Source organism: Podarcis erhardii (assembly GCF_964252035.2).
Source record: "Podarcis erhardii genome assembly, chromosome: 5".
NCBI lineage: Eukaryota > Metazoa > Chordata > Lepidosauria > Squamata > Lacertidae > Podarcis > Podarcis erhardii.
This window is the reverse complement of record NC_138509.1, coordinates 37510704-37528261: the sequence shown is the minus strand read 5'-3', so window position 1 is coordinate 37528261 and position 17558 is coordinate 37510704. Positions and strand designations below refer to the sequence as shown.

Below are 17558 nucleotides of genomic sequence, written 5' to 3'. Positions count from 1 at the left end.
AAGGGGCATCTATTGCCATATCAACCTGCCTATGAACCTGGGCCATCTTTGGAATCCCTCCAGGTTTCTCTGCTATTGGAGAAGAGCTGGTTGGTAATTTGAGAGACTGCATCAGATGCCACAACACCACTGCTCCGCATCACTGCCCCCAGCTTGCCTGTCACCTGTTTTGATGTATTTCCAGTGCAGCGTGAGAGTCTCTTTCTTTTCTCAGCCTTTTATCTGCTTTTGATTATTTTAATGCTGGTTCCGCCTGCTTTCTTATTCTTGCATGTTTTATTTTATCTGCAGACTGTGTCGTTGCCCTGGAAATACTTCCACTGAAACGTGACATATAAATCTATAAAACTAAAGCAAACAAAAAAGACCTAAGTCCCCATTGACTGAGCTGGGAGAATCACGCAAGAGGCAACATTCCCTAAAACAAAATACATTTGTCTTCAAGCTAAAGTCACACAGCTAGTAATTATTGATACAACTTGCCTGAAGAACTTAGTGTAGTTTTAAAGGCAACTCATGGAACAGGGAAGTGGTAAGAATTTGATGTATAAAGGCTCACACCCATCAGCTGGTTTGGTGCTACCCATCACTGACCTCAGCTTAAGTCAGGTTGAACGTGTTTGTTGTTCTTTTCCCTTCAACCAACCAAACAGCACTAGGATTGCTCATAGTCTTTGCCCAGGTGTGTTAACCTGCCGTCATCAAATGTTATTTTTAGGCCTCTAAGATGCAAACTGTGGGCAACATCCATGTCCATCTTGCCTGCACAACAGAAGTCCACTGATGCACATCATCCATCTTCCATAAAGCCTTCCCTGCTCATTTGAAACATGCTTTGTTTATAAATGGAAATGCAGATAATGTTGCTTCAGACCCCAAATAACATAGGATGCTCCTCTGTTTCAGATAGTTAATAGTATGATGCAATCTTCCACACCAGGCCCTCTCTAGAACTTTAATGAGAAATGCAGCACTTTAACCTGTGGGAAAGATTCTACTGAGAAACTTTAGGAGGGGGAAGAATTATTCCGCCCCCTCTCCTAGGCCAGTGACCTACCTATTCCTGCACAACTATTTTCAAACTCAGCCAGCCTACCCTCGTCACCATGTCAACTGCTCGCCATCTGCTTCTTCATATTCAGTATATCTCTGCCATCTGTTTGCCTTAAGACGGTGAAAAAGAACTGAGTTGGCCTGCTCTTATTTGCTACATGCAAATAAAGGACTGAATGCCTTCATGCATGGAATGCAATAAACAATTTCTTTTTCAAAGCCCTTGAAGGCCAGCTGAAAAGGACTCTGCCTTCTTTATGGTCAGAGTTTAATATGTCACGCCAAACACCACAAATATTTAAAGATTCTATGTGTCACCCCTCACATGTAAAGGAGTATGAAAGCACCAAGAACACAACGTCTTCAAAGCCTACACAGACTTACGCCTCTAGGCAAACATACATTTCCCAAAGACCGAGGCTGCAATCTATACATGCTTACCTGGGAATAATTCTCATTGAACCCAACAAGATGTACTTCCCAGTAAAAGTTTGTGAATAACACTGCCATATGCCAGCCTTTCATTCATTTCCACACACTTTCTAAAACAGCTTGCCTCACATGCTTGTGTAAAAGGAAAAAAAGGAAAAAGAAATACTGCTTACCATAAGTCCAGGTTTTTAAGACAAGCTGTAGAATGGAATGGATCGGACCAGTTTTACAATCTAAGCGCTTCAGCATTGTTATGGTGTATTATAATTCAAACATGGGGAACAAGAGAAACTATATTCACATGGGGGGGGACATTATTAATCATTAATCAAAAGGTTTTGGGGGGTTTTTTAAACCCTAACAAGATGCCCTGATTTGATTGAGCAGCAACAGATAAAATAAAATGTGATATTCATTCTGAAAGGTCTGTAAAGCAGGTTGGCAAAAGAGTTCTGTGTAACTCCTAAGCTTTCTGTTATTGAAGGATTTGTACCTTAGTGGTAGGGCACATGCTTTCAATTAATGAGGGCCCAAACTGAATCCAGTTAAAGAATCTCAGCAGATACCTTGGCAAGCTGCTGTCCATCAGATAGACACTACTGGTCTAGGAAGCTCCTTTATGCTGAATCAAACCATTGGTCCATGTAGCTCAGTACTGTCAACACTTGCTGGCAACAGCTCTCCAGGACTCTAGACTAGGCATATTCTCAGCCCTACCTGGAGAGGCAAAGGATTGGACCTTCTGCATTCAAAGCAGATGCTCTACTACTGAGCTACAACCGACCACCGATAAACCTTCTGCAACCTGATGCAATCCAGATATTTTGGACTACGATTCCCATCAGCCCCAGCCAACACAGCTGGAGAATGCCAGTTTGGGGGAGGGTGGTCTAGATAGCCCAATGGATGGACTCTACAAGACAGTTTCAGACGTTCCAACGTTAGTGCTATAAAGATACTGCCTTACTTCCTCTGTGTTTCTTGAAACTCAACTGCTAATCTCAACTGCCTTTTGAATGAACTCTTGCTATGACTAAAAATCAACACCACAAATACAACGATGTAAAAGCACTTTGTAAACATCGAACAGCATAATACACCTGTTAAGGTGGCAGTGCTATGTCAACTCATTATAAGACAGATACAAAGAATGTGAGCTTGATCACCCAGGGTTGGGTTCCATAAAAATTCACTTCCAGGCCCCAAATGGCTAAACAGAGCAACTGTTGAGAATGCAGAAATGGGTTGTTGTAGCTTCTCTTAGATGGGCTGGCATCCAATGGAACAGTGCACTTTCAGGAGTGAAGTCAAATCGATGGAGAGTTACAGCGCCTGCTGTGGCTGTAGAGACCGATGATGGTAAACAGTCTGATAACTGTCGCTGGTTTTTTGTATTGATTGGGTTTCACGTAAATCACGCACCCAGCAAAGAACAGTTTGCAGCCTGACCACAAAGCCTGTGTCAATATGGGGTGGTGGAACCCACTGTATTCTTGAGCTTGTGAGATCATCAATAAAAGAGAACCGCAAGGTTCAATGTAGTTAAGGAACAGGGTAGGGGTGAAGTGGGGATCAATCTAGCCTGACTGCTGTGGACTGGATAACTGCATTGCTGAATTGCACCACCTTGACAGTTAAATGATGGTGTGGAAATTTTAGTGGAGGGAGATCTGGGATCAACTGAGGGCAAGATACGCAACTACAAAGTGTGAATCAGGTCACTCGTGTGTGATCCTGGATTGAAGTGTCCTGCCAAGTAATCACATGAGCACTCTGCAACAAAGCATGAACTTCCATTCAGTCCATTACCACAAGCAATGTAAAATAAACTGTGTAGAGGCACAGTGAACTGCAATTGGGGATAGTAATGCAATATTCATAACAATTTGCCATGTAAATATAAGAAGGGCCCTGTTGAATCAGACTAAAGGTGCATCTAGTTGGGCATTTGTTCCCACAGTGGCCAGCTAGATGACTATAGGAAGGCCACAAGCGGAACATATGTCCATTTGCACTCCTCATGCTCTTAAGATATACCGGTATTTGCACTTCAGCCTGAATAGAGAAAGTCACTAACATTTTTGGGGGGGTGGGGTGGGGATGTTCTCAAATGTTCTCAAATGTCTTAGAATGTTCTAAGGCCCAAACCAAGTTACAAGAAAAGAGATCCTGACTAAATATCAGGAAGAACTTTCTGTTAGGAGTAATAACTGTTCAGCCGTGGAATAGACTCCCAGAAGACATGGTGGACTCCCCTTCCTTGGAGGTTGCTGAGCAGAGGTCAGATGGCCTGCACTGGGGGATTGGACTGGGTGACCATCAGGATCCCTTCCAAATCTACAATTCTATGATTTTATGATTTCTTCTACTACTACTACATTTTATTAAGCAGACAAATAAAATCTAGCTTGCTGAAAATTTCAAATTAATAAGCATCTTCCTTACAGACTACAGGAGACCTGATAAAATCAATGGCCATTGTAAGCAAACAGGGTGAGCACGAATGATAATATAAGCATGATTGGGAAGATATGGGAAATCTGCAGACTAAATGGGGTTTTGACTAGAAAACTGTTATATGACTCCAAATAGGGAATCCTGAGAGGAATGACAGCCCCCCCCCCCCCCACTGATATAGAAATCCCTATTCCTGCAACGGCACCATTTTTACCTCTGGATTTTAAATTGTATGAAATCTGCGCTGGGACCTGCTGATGAAGGGAGGGAAGACAAGTGGAAAGGTGGGCAATAAAATTAATATGAATACTAGCAAGAATAACTTCTGACTGAATATTCCACCCCACTTCATTCCACTTCCAGAAAAGTAACAGGTGAAACATCTGAAGTGTAAAAACAGGGCCCAGTGGCATTTTAAGGCTGCAATCCGATACACACATTTCTGGAAGTAGTCTCCATTGAACTAATGGAGTTTACTTCTGAGTAGACATGGCTAGGGAATGGGCTGTAAATCTCTCCGACTGCACTGCAGTATTTTCACCCAGGATCCCTCATTCTACTGATCTCAGTGGCGTAGCGTGGGGGGTGCAGGGGAGGCTGGCCACACCGGGCGCAACATCTGGGGGTTAGGGTTAGGGGGCGCAAATCCACGGGTTAGGGGGTGCAAATTACTTGCCTTGCCCCGGGTGCTGACAACCCACGCTACACCACTGACTGATCTTATTTGTCTCCCTCAAGCCACCATTGTTCCACTGATCTGGCACTCAACTTTACACCAAACTGATTCTGCTTAACACCCTTTGCCTTAGTTCCCATCTTCCTAGGCCCATATCATTCTAAGGATGCCCACAATGGTCTCTCAACCCCAACAATTCCACCTTCCTCTCCTTCCCCCGGTCTTTTATGGTTCATCCAATGTACCCAGTTCAGTTTGTTGTCATTAGGTTCCAATGGCCACTCATTCCCCGCATGCCCATTATTGCCAACTGGGGGAGCTTGCACAGCAACTTGTGGCTCACAGCCAAGGAGGCCTTGGTGCCTTCCTGTCATATATAGTCCCTTGCTCATAAATCCCTCCTTTTGTCGCCGGCCAGCACCACTATTTACCTCCTAGCCTCCTCCTATCACTTCCTCGTTGCAGAGGAGTCAGCAAGGTGCACTGTCCTATCCTAACTTGCCCGGAGGGAAGGAGAAGGCGGCGGCAGCAGCAGCAGCAGCAGCGTCGCCGCGTGTTTGGCCAGCTGCCCTGTGGCGCCCCGTCGGGGCGCACGAGAGAGATAGGGCTCCTCCTCGGCTCGGCTCGGCTGCCTCATGCCCTGGGCGCCCTCCCCCCGATGCCCGGGGCTGGGACGACCCCCGCAGGGAACCGCACGGACTTCTTCCCCTTCTTCTCGGAGTTCAGGGGCGCCAGCCGCGTGGCGCTCAGCGCCCTGGAGACGGCCGTGCTGGCGTGCATCTTCGCGCTGGCCCTGGCGGCCAACGCGTGCGCCATCCGGCTCCTGGCGCGCCGCAAGCGGAGGCTGAGCGTGGCCAGCTGCCTGGTGCTCAACCTCTTCTGCGCCGACCTGTTCTTCATCAGCGCCATCCCCATCATCGCCGTGGTGCGCTGGACCGAGAGCTGGACCATGGGCCACGCCGTCTGCCACCTGCTCTTCTACATGATGGGCCTCAGCGGCAGCGTCACCATCCTCTCGCTGGCCGCCGTCAGCCTGGAGCGCGTGGTCAGCATCGTCCGGCTCCGGCCCTCGAGGGCCTACAGAGGCAGGCTGGTGGCCGGACTCCTGCTGCTCATCTGGGTCGTCTCGGCGCTGGCCACCCTGCCCCTCTGCCTTTTCTTCACAGTCCAGCCGCTGCCCGGAAAGCACCAGGTGAGCTGACTCTATAAAACAGACAAGGCGGTCTTTTTACAAAAGGCAACCCTTTTACTGCCCAGATCCCAACACACATTCACTGGCATGCCACTGATTTTTGTGCAACTTGCTTTCGATTAAGTCTGCGTATGATATTAGCCTTTCCCGTTAGGCACAGTTCCTCCCACCCACACCAGTAAGAAGTTGGCTTAGAAAGTCTGGCTATAGGTTTATGCACTTGGGGACAGCACCACTGAACTCAGTGGTGCTTATGTCACATGAAACATTTACAGAAGCAGCCGGCTATTATATATTTCTTAGGGCACACCTGCAAAATTCCATGCTACATGTTGATTTGGGGGGGGGGGACTAACAACCCAGGTGTCCTGCCTTTGAGGAATGCTCATTGGTGGTTTCCCAAATTCACCCCCCAATTATGTACTGGAAGTGCAAGTGGGGAATCTAACTTGATTGCACAATGAAGTGTTGAAATAGGTGTTAGGGGATAATTGGTCCATGTGAAGTTAGTTCCACAAAGAGAGAGATTTATTGGTTTCAAAGTAATGATCTATTCCACCCCCGCCTAAAGGTTTGGGGTGAATAACAATGGAAAAGCTTAAAAATACAATTCAGTTAAGTCAGAATACCATTGCAGATAGGTTAACTGTCCCTATAAAGCCAAACCATGTAGATATTCCGAAAGTTCTGCAAGCTTGGACTATGGTGAATCTCCAGAACAGATGGAGAGGAGATATAATTTCAGATTGCTCCTATTGTAAGGGGCAGCCCAAAAAAATCTCCCTTTGCTTATTGTTTGAGCTGTAAACCCACAATATAGTCCGCTGTTTGGGTTTGCTAACAATCCAGTGCAGCCATATAAATGGTTATAGAGTCAGCTATGTACACTTTGAAAATGCATCCAAGAAGTGCCTCAGGTAAGTGTGCATAGGATTGTAGCCTTCAACTTTAGAATGGTTTTGAAGATAATTCATGCTTCCTGTGCTTTTGCACAGGATCAGATATTTCACATCTCTATTGGTCAGAGTGGGGGACGCGGGTGGCGCTGTGGGTTAAACCACAGAGCCTAGGACCTGCTGATCGAAAGGTCGGCGGTTCGAATCCCCACGGCAGGGTGAGCTCCCGTCGTTCGGTCCCAGCTCCTGCCCACCTAGCAGTTTGAAAGCACCGCTAAGTGCAAGTAGATAAATAGGGACCGCTTTCTAGCGGGAAGGTAAATGGCGTTTCCGTGTGCGGCGCTGGTGCTGGCTCGCCAGATGCAGCCTCGTCACGCTGGCCACGTGACCCGGAAGTGTCTTCGGACAGTGCTGGCTCCCGGCCTCTTGAGCGAGATGAGCGCGCAACCCTAGAGTCGGTCACGACTGGCCCTGACGGGCAGGGGTACCTTTACCTTTTATTGGTCAGAGTAGGGAGATATAACATGGGAGATGTCAGAGACTGATTTTGCAGGGATAGCTAACGTGGTTCCTTCAGATGGTGTTGGACTCCAGCTTCCATCATCCACTGCCATTGACCATGTTGCTGGGAACTGGAGTCCAATAACATCTGGAGGGTACACTGTTGGCTACCCCTAGTGTTGTGAATTGTGTGGACGGATGAGAGACATAGCAGAAATTTCAGAAAAATCTTCTATAGTATATGAAGCTATTTTTTCCCTTCAAACAAGCAACACCTCTTGTATTCCTTTGGGGCTGTGCCAATCTGAACAAAGAGGAGTGTACTCATTTGAAGATGATGGATTTGTAGGGCTGGCTGACTGCTGTTGTTTGCGTTTATCAAGAGGCAGTTATTCTCTACCATGGTATCTCTGCTCCATAAACCTAAAGGGCCATGCAGAAGAACATGGCAACGTGCGTCCACTGCTTGGTTGGCTTTGTCAAGCCCAAAAAACATTTAAGACATGAAAACAAAAAGTGGGAGAAAACCCTATGTTCTAGAGACCAATGGTAAATGGCCAGATAACTGTCTCTGGCATAGAGGGCTTCAGGAAAAGCACAGGTATTGCTGAGATTTCAGTGATGCTCTCCTAAGGCAAGGCTGGTTATTATCAAATCCTTTGAGTCCTTCACTGAGAGTACATAGTGAGTAGGAATATCAAAGGAGTTGGCGTAGGCTCAAATAAATGGGTTTTCGTGATTTTGAATCATGCAAGCTGACTTGAACACTTCGAGGGATGCCACATCAATGGGTAATTAAATGCGGAGAAATTAAAGAGTCCCTTTCGGGATTAGTAATTGATGCATGGCAATCTGAAGCAAGTTTCCTGGGGTTAAAACTGGAAGAGACCCAAAACGTGCTGTCATCGAGTCTCCTGATGCAAAGCAGGATCAAGGTAGTTGGATCGCATTCCCAGATCAGTTTATGACAACCTGAGAAGGGCCTGGCACAAAAGGGTGCCTCTAGGTGCTTCTAAGCCAGCAGCTCGATGGATGCAGGCTGGCAGTACAAAAGAAGGCAGGTTCTTGCACCTTCAGTAGCTGTGTAGAAGAGAGACTTTCAGCAGCTGGGGGTTTGTGATGTCAAAGTAATCCTGATGAAATTCCCTCTTCTGAACAACTATTCAAGCAGGGGTAAGACACCTGTGGTCTTCCAGATGGTGTTGAACTACAGCTCCCATCATCCTTGAGCCCCTGACCATTAGCCATGCTTACTGAGGCTGATGGGAGTTGGAGTCCTACACCATCTGAGAGGCCACTGGTTTGGCATCATTATATTAAAGCAGGGGGTATCTTCCAGATGTTGCTAGACCCCAGCTCCCTTCAGCACCAGCCAATGGTGGAGGAGGATGGCAGTTGGAGTCCATCAGCATCTGGGGTGCACCATGTTGGCTGAGAACTTATCTGCACTTCCTCTTGTCCTGCTGCTCTTTAGCGCTTAATCAGAGCAAACAGCAATTCAGGTTTTCTCAGGATGGACTTTGCTCTGATTTAGAGCTAAAGAGCAGGTTTTACCTGGGAAAGGAGTAGAGCAAGGGGGAAACCACACAAACCCGTATTTTCTACACAAGTGGAAGTGTGGGTAAGCCCTCAGTTGTGAAGCTCATGCAAAAGGTCCCATATCAAATCCCTGACACCTCCAGGTAGGACTGTGAAAGATCCCTGTTTGAAAGCCTGGAGAGTCAATGCCAGTCAGTGTAGACAGATGAAAGTAAAGGACCCCAGATGGTTAAGTCCAGTCAAAGGCGACTATGAGGCTGTGGCGCTCATCTCGCTTTCAGTCTGAGGGAGCCAGCGTTTGTTCACAGACAGCTTTCTGGGTCATGTGGCCACCATGACTAAACCGCTTCTGGTGCAACAGGACACTGTGATGAGTGCCAGAGCGCACGGAAACACCGTTTACCTTCCCGCCACAGCAGTACCTATCTACTTGCACTGGTGTGCTTTCGAACTGCTAGGTCAGCAGGAGCTGGGACAGAGCAATAGGAGCTCACCCCGTCGCGCAGATTCGAATGGCCGACCTTCTGATCAGCAAACCCAAGAGGTTTAGCACCACTTGCAACCCCTCAGTGTAGACAATGCAGAGCTAGATGAACACTCTGACCTGGCATAAGCAGCTCCCTTAAGTTCCAGACTATACATTACGGCAGTGGTTCTCAAAGGGTGTGGCAGCAGAGGATGGCCAGTGTGGCAGGAAGATTCAAGGACAATCAGTGTTATATTTTGGGAATGATTCGTGTTCTTACGTAGCTGCATTGTTTTATACTTTCTGGATGTCACATGATCATATTATAAAGTAGTTGTGTTCTGTGTTACAAATCAACACTGCTAGGAGTTATTTCTTTTTGTTTTACAATGTATTTCTTATCAATAAAGAAATATGTTGTGGCGTGAGCAAATTCTAAAAGTATGACCCAGAGAAAAATGGGTAGCATGCACCTATGTCTGACTTTTCTTTAATTAATCACAGGCATGATGCACCTTGACTGTCAGATAAAAATAAATAAATTAAAATTTAGGAATTTTTAAGAATTCATAATAAATACTATTTTTTATCAACTGACTTGGTGCTATTTAAGTATTGGATTTACCGTAGATTCCGGTGTATAAGGCAGCTTTTGAACCCAGAAAATATTCTCCAAAGTCGGGGGTTGCCTTATACGCTGGGTATGGGTGGCACGGAGCAGAGCCCGCTCCCCACTGCTGCTGCGGCGGCGGCGGCTCTGAAGCAGCAGCAGCAGCAGCAGCGGGCAGCAGGCTCAGCTCTGTGCCGGGTGGCTTTCTCCTGGTGTGGAGCTGAGCCCGCCCCCTGTTGCTGCCCAGCGTATTAGGTGACTGGGCTTATAAGACAAATCCGCAAATTGCAGCTGCCAATTTGGGGGGGTCGTCCAATATGCCCAGTCGCCTAATACGCCGGAATCTATGGTCTTTGCCAAAAAAGCAACGAAAGTTTCTCCTCAGTTTGCCTGTTAACCTTTAAACTTTCAGTGACTATGGGAGGAGCACAACATGCACAAAGTTAAGTTTAGAATTGAATTGGTGACTAGCCTTTGCAAAACTCTTCATTTGTCCCGTGTTCTACAGTACATATTGTATCTTTCACACAAGAACACACAAGCTCTGTTGTACCTATGCATTGTTTGAAAAGCAGATGTTTATGTGGACATGTAAGATGACTGCATAGACCACAGGAGATAGCAGGAGAGAGTCATCATCAGTAAATAATTAGATTATGTTCCCATTTTTTGTCCGCCTTGCAGCTGTCTTTGCAAGGAAATCACATTTAATGCTAGTAAGATGAGGTCAGATATGAGCTTCTAGTATTTGTTAAACTATTTCATCACGTTGCCATAATGGTTCAAATTGTAGGTGGTGGAGGATTTTTTTGTTTGCTTGTTTGTTTGGTTGGTTTGGTTGCCAAATCTTGTGAATACACTTTTATCTGAATATGTTCCAGGTTAAAATCATAAAGGTATTTTGATCATTAACTATTTCCGTCGATCCTGTTTGGTTAGTGGTTATCTCTTCTAAAAACAGGCACCAAGCCAGCGCATGTTGACAGAGGAGTACCTAGGGGGGAAGCTCAAAAATCACCTATCAAACTACGAAGTGTATGACGTATATATGTGTGTGGAGAGGTGCCACTGTTGTTGTAGCAAGAGCAAAAACAGGAGAACCTTCCCATCCTTCTTGCACCGTAGCACAAAGGCATGCATTTTTTCTGCACTTATTCCTTGCCTCACCTTTACTCTGGATGCTTCAAGTGCTGGGGTCATGTAAAATGTAGTAATTTCTAATGTGTCTATTGCACTAAAGTGTTTTCTTCCTCTGTGGGGAGGCACTGATACAGCTCCTTGCCAAGGGCACAAGGGACTCTAGGTGAGCCTCTGCGTGTTTCTCAAACATTATGGTGAAAGCAAACATTAAAAACTTATATGGATTTTGTTCTTTTTCTTGCAGGAAGTGTTAATTTGCACCTTGGACTGGCCCAGCGTTTCAGGAGAGATTGCTTGGGATGTGTCTTTTGCAACTGTGATCTTCTTAATACCAGGATTAGTCATCATAATTAGTTATTCAAAGATTTTACAGGTATTTTTCATCATCATCATAATTATTTTTTAAAAGATGCTAATAGAGTTATCCACAATTAAAATTGAATCAGAGTTCTCATAGTTTTAGAGATGGAAATAACAGACCACAAGTAGCCAGAAAAGTAGCACACTTCCTAGTTCTTAACAGTTTTATTCTAGTACAGTGGTACCTCGGGTTACAGACGCTTCAGGTTACAGATGCTTCAGGTTACAGACACCTCTAACCCAGAAATATTACCTCGGGATAAGAACTTTGCTTCAGGATGAGAACAGAAAACTCCCGACGGCGGCGCAGCAGCAGCAGGAGGCCCCATTAGCTAAAGTGGTGTTTCAGGTTAAGAACAGTTTCAGGTTAAAAATGGACCTCCAGAAATAATTAAGTTCTTAACCTGAGGTACCACTGTATGCTATTTAAACAATGTGATTTGGACAGCCACTTCTCACTCTTAACTGAAAGCAATCTCAACACCCTGATCTAGACTGGCACCATGATATGTGTGTGTGGGGGGGGGGGGTTGCCAGCTCTTCTCCTCCATGCCATTTCCCTGCCAGAAAATCACCCCAAAGTTGCTACCTGCCCTGAAAAAATGGATTGTCCCGTATAGACTTACCCAGTTTGTTAAGATCTATCAAGGAGGCCTTACCATCTTTAGCTGAGCCTGCTATATGGCAGTGCACGAGAGAGCCTTCTTGGCAGTGGCACCCCACTTTAAGAATTCCCTCCCCTCTGTGATACATGTGCTGCCTGCTTTTTTACATTTTAGATGCCAGCAAAGGGCTTGGTTATTCCCCCAGGCTTTTAGCAGAATCTGATGCTGCTACTGACATTTTCCGTTGGCTGGCTGCGACTGACCTACCTTCTTGTTTCTATTCATTGCATTGCGAATTTGATACTGTTTCAGTTGCTGCCTGCACTGCAATTGCTGTGCAATTAAAAATGAGTAAGATATGTTTTAAATAAGTAGCACTCTGGAATTTTCACCGGGAAACTTCCTCTCCCTGCTCCTGTTTGTGGGTGGCCAAACAGCACTGTTGAAAGATGCTGTCAATATTACACATTTCCCAGGAAGGTGGTGCTAGAGTGTTACATATGACTTAATCCTCCCTTTGTCAGAAGATTATGTCTTCCTTGTAGAATTCCATTTTGCCATCAAGGAATACATTTGGAAGTTAAAAGACAATAAAACTATTTCGAAGAACCTCTCCATTGTTCTTTGCACTAGATAAGATTTGCAATCCATTAACTTTCTGTAGATTTAGTATATTTTATAGCAAACAGTATATAGATGTGGTATGAGTCAGACTATTGGTCCATTCCACATTAGCTGCAGGTGAGAGGAGTTGTAGTCTGACACATTTGGAGAGCACCATGTTGGGGAAAAGCTGCTGTAAACTGATATTGTTCCCCATCTGAGAAAAAGCAATGTGCAGGTGGAAAAACATTGGATGAGTGTGTATGCAAAAATAGTTTCCTGGCATTGCAAAAAACACAGTAATTGGATTAGGGAAAGCAAAATGAGAAGCAGTAAGAGAAATATTTTTTTCCATAATATTCAAACACTATACAAATCATATTTGTGTAAGGATTAAATGCTGCTTTCCCAAGAGGAAACAAAACTACTTATTTTGTTATGGTGGAACAAGAGAGCATTTCCCCTTCATCATAATGTTTCGCCCTCTTTCAGTGCTCACTGAGAGCAACATGCTAATTTTGATATTCCTTGATTGTAAGTCTGACTGGAGTGTCCCATATTATTTTGGTACCTTGCACATTTCTAAACAATCGGCATATTTTCCTTGGATGCAGCAGCATTTGGAAGGCAGGCATGACAAAGTGATGTCCACATCATCTGCAAGCCGCTGGTTGCGGCGAGAACCTTTCCTGGAGCTGATACTGTACTCTTAAATAAAAAAAAATTAAAAAATCCCAGATGTGAAAACAGCCTCTCATTTAAAAAAAGTACATTTTGATTACCTGTATATTCCTATTCCCTGAGGAAGTTGGGTGGAGGTGTGAGTACATTTAGCACAGCTATCTGGCTCACTGAAAAAAAAGGGGGGGTACCAAAACATGTTTAAAAATGTGTATTTTCATGCCATTCACTCTAGCCTTTCAAACTTCCAAAGGAGATTCCACAACACCCCGTGTCATTTTTTCATTGTTGAGCTGTTCTTAATTTTTAAAAAAACACTATTTTTTTACTTTATTGATATCTAACCACAGAGTTTGCCTAACAATTTTTAAAGAATTAAAATATATTCACTGAAAGGTGTTTTTTTATGTTCTAATGCAGATTGCAAAAGAATCAAGGAGACGTCTTCATGCTGGCATGGCCTACTCAGAGGGTCATCACATTCGAATTTCCCAGAAAGACTTCAGACTGTTGCGGACTTTGTTTGTATTGATGATCTCTTTCTTTCTTATGTGGAGTCCGATAATCATCACCATTCTCCTCATTTTAGTGCAGAAATTCAATCCAAACGTGAACCTGATGCCTTCTCTTTTCTTTTGGATAGTGGCTTTCACATTTTCCAATTCAATTGTCAACCCAGTTTTATATAATGTTTCCCACTTCAGGAATGAATGGAGGAAAATCTTTTTCTGCTGCCCAGGTCCTCTTGGAAGAAAAGCACTTGCAACAGACACTACGCTAAGACAGAATAACAACAGACATTTTACCGTGTCTGCTATTTCCACATAACCATGTGATGTTTCTGACAGCGGTAATCTCACCAGCTATTCAGAACAGTGTGCTAAACAAAGTGTCTGGGAAAGAGGGAGGCGGGTGGAATTAAAATATCAAGATTTGCACAGCATATTCTGGTCTTGGGAAATCTTGGTGCTGCAGAAAATGACCTTATAACTCTCCCCATAGCAAGATGCAAGGGATATAGGTGCTGATGGCATTAAAACAGAAGTTAAAATGTTGACTGCAGAGCATAACTGAACTCTGCAGTTTACTATCTTCCAGAAAGTGATTGTATTTTGTGGGATCTTTGGCCTGGGGCAGGGACGATGACACTTCCTTGCGTGAGAGCCAAAGGATCGGCGTTAACAAATAACAAGTTTAAAAATGTGTAAGTGGCAGGGACACAACCAAACGTTTGCATGTGACTGCTAGGTTTATAAATGTACAAGTAGCTGCCAGCCACAGGGAGACTCAGCCATTCAAACAATGCTGTGTGTTTTGAACATGTGTCTATGGTTTTCTTCTTGTACTGGATTCGTGCCTAGCTGGTGTAAAAAGATTGCTGGGGTATGAAAAATGCACAGGATGGTGCATGTAGGTGCTTAGCACATGGTCACCTCTGGAAGAACCCATCACCTGTTCAGTCAAGAGAGTGAGGGATAAGTGCAGGTGGGACTTAGCACAGGCTGCTCCCCTTCCATCCACTGAACAGATGAAAGCACATGATTGTCAGGGGCTGGTCTGGATCGGAAGATTGGGGAATGCAATCACAGGGAGATTAGCTCCTAACAGAAGAGGAAGGGAAATATTTGCTGTCCCTGCCCCCCCCCACTTCCAGTGTTCCCAGAAGCAGAGAGACAGACAGACAGACAGACAGACAGACAGACACACACACACACAGAGAGAGAGAGAGAAGCTGCTCGGTTGAGAGAGGAGCTACCCAGCTATGAGATAGTAGCTGAGCAACCAGAAGGGAGGAAGCAGCTGGAACCCCGCCCTCCCCCCAAAACTCGGAGGTCCGTGTGTGTCATAGAACAAAGGAGATGCAAGGGGTGTGTGTGAGGCACTTCCCATTGGTGTGCTTCTTGCTGCAGAAGTGGGAGGAATCAGAGTAGGCAACTGATATCCTTGCGGAGGGTTGCCTGTTGTGCTTGTAACATAATGCTGTAATTAAAGGACTGTAAATCTACCAAATGCTCATTAATTCTTATTGGTGAGTTACCAGAAGGGGTAAGGGAACTCTCATACTTGACAATGATGCAGCAACTTTGTTGGAGCTTGCCTAGAGCGAAATCAGTGCCTAGATGGGATATCACCTCAGAACCCCTTCACCCTACAGTTCATGAAAGAAAGTAAAGGTAAAGGTAAAGGTACCCCTGACCATTAGGTCCAGTTGTGGCCAACTCTGGGGTTGCGGCACTCATCTCACTTTATTGGCCGAGGAAGTCGGCGTACACCTTCCGGGTCATGTGGCCAGCATGACTAAGCCACTTCTGGCGAACCAGAGCAGCACACGGAAACGCCGTTTACCTTCCCGCTGGAGCGGTACCTATTTATCTACTTGCACTTTGACGTGCTTTTGAACTCCTAGGTTGGCAGGAGCTGGGACAGAAAACAGGAGCTCACCCCGTCGGTGGGATTCGAACCGGCAACCTTCTGATCAGCAAGTCCTGGGCTCTGTGGTTTAACCCACAGTGCCACCCACGTCCCTTCATGAAAGAAAAGCCAGACACAGCATGACACAAATGTGTTGGAGAATAACTAAGCAAACATTTGTTGGGCAAGTAGAATGAAAGGAGCTCCTTAAAACTAGAGGTGAGTATGGAATCTCCTTCTGCGTTCCTGGTTTTCAGGATCAGGAGGTAATGCGTTTGTTTGGGATGTAAGCCACACTGAGCCCTGTTACTTGGCTGCTGCTGAGTAGTTTTGCACAGAATCAAAATGTATGTCACCGAAAACAAAGCCCCACCCAGAATAAAAAATCAGTTTGCTTCCTTGGAGGCTTTAGATACGATTTTGAGCATTACAGCATGCTCTTTGAAAAAACAAACAACTTGGTCGTTAGTCCAATAAGAAATACAGTAAAATAATATATATATATATATATTTCATGGTAATGTGAGTTTATCCCCCCCAACCTTTCTCTAGCTCAGTTGGTTGGAGTGTGGTGCTGATAATGCTAAGGTCAGAGGTTTGATCCCTGTGGAGGACAAGTGCATATTCCTGCACTGTAGGGGGTTGGACTAGATGATGCTCAGAGTCCCTTTTACAATTCTATGAGCTCATGAAGCAGGAGGGACAGTTGATGGCTGAAGGTGGCAACCTGCGCCAAAAGTTATTTTACACAGCTTCTGGCAAACCTATGGAGTTTTAATCAAGTTGCAGTTTAAAAAGCTAGTCTGTGGTTTCATTCATTGGCTGTGCAGGCTGGGGTTGATGGGATATGTAGTCCAGAACATCAGAAGGGCACCAGGTTGGGGAGGTCAGGGCTAGAGTGTTGGACTAGAACAAAGGAGACAAAGTTCAAATCCCCCACTCACCTATGAAACTCACTGGGTGATATTGAGTGGCCATTCTTTCAGCTTAACCTTCCTCACAGGGCTGTTGTGAGGATAAAATTTGGGAGGGATTCATCTTGTATGCTGCCTTGAACCCTTCGGAGGAAAAGAGGGATGTCAATGCAATTACTGAAATAGTAAAGTATTTAATTTTAGATGGCACCAACCTCAGCGTGGAATCCGTAGTGAGGATGTCAGTTTGTATGACATAAACCTCTTTCAGAGTAGAGGTGTTTCTCAGCTTAGCTACACCTTCCTTCGGGGCAAATTCATACTGCTTAAACTGGTGTGGTCCTACTGAAAGCACGACTGCGATAATCTGTGATGACCCCAATGCAGTTTATTTGAAAGTTCCACCATATTTAATGAGGCCTTTGCATCCTGGCCCTTTGGTTGCCATGGTCACCAACCTGGTCATGGAAGAAATGGACTCATAGCTCCTGACTTGGTGCTATCACAAAGGCTCCAAGCCAATTGGCAGTTGCAGCAATCATGGATGTCACAACTTGCAACCTTGGTCAGTGCTAGTTTGGTGCTGTGTCAGCACAGAACATTGTCCTTCAGCCATTGGCATGGGAGTGTTACATGAACTCTCCAGGTATGCTGTCTCTGGAATGGTGATGGATTGGAATGTATCAACACAACAGCATTTGTGGATCAGGTGCAAAATGTCAAGCCATTGTTTCTGGGAATAAAAGTTTTAAATAACGAATAAAGTATTCTTGTTCAGAAAGTAAACAAAATAGATACTTTGTATTTTTTAAAAAATTGAAATAATGTACTAGGATTGCCAACTTTGGGGGGGGGGAAGCTTGTGGTGACCAAAAATCATCATCATCATCAAAATGATATGAAATTAGTTACTACAATATGGATTTATAATTATAAGCACTTGCATAAAAGAATGTTTAGCTGGCGCAACATGCTAATTACAGATGTTAAATTCATGAGCATGTGTTTGCAACACAAATAA

The 17558-nt window shown here is 44.9% G+C and overlaps 1 protein-coding gene across 1 annotated transcript; it reads left to right on the top strand.

Moving 5' to 3' along the window:
• Positions 1 to 5112: 5112 nt before the first annotated feature.
• Positions 5113 to 14154, top strand: FFAR4 (free fatty acid receptor 4). The gene is made up of 3 exons (XM_081863324.1): positions 5113 to 5810; positions 11207 to 11335; positions 13632 to 14154. Exons 1-3 carry the CDS (start codon positions 5277 to 5279, stop codon positions 14037 to 14039), a joined length of 1071 nt encoding a protein of 356 aa, XP_081719450.1. The 5' UTR covers positions 5113 to 5276; the 3' UTR covers positions 14040 to 14154.
• Positions 14155 to 17558: the final 3404 nt, after the last annotated feature.

What these genes read in the sequence shown, in the direction of transcription:
- FFAR4 (XM_081863324.1), top strand. Translation starts at nt 5,277, where the DNA reads ATGCCCGGGGCTGGGACGACCCCCGCAGGGAACCGCACGGACTTCTTC. An exon ending in CGCTGCCCGGAAAGCACCAG is followed by an intron (nt 5,811 to 11,206) that starts GTGAGCTGACTC and finishes TTTTTCTTGCAG; the next exon opens with GAAGTGTTAATTTGCACCTT. An exon ending in GTTATTCAAAGATTTTACAG is followed by an intron (nt 11,336 to 13,631) that starts GTATTTTTCATC and finishes GTTCTAATGCAG; the next exon opens with ATTGCAAAAGAATCAAGGAG.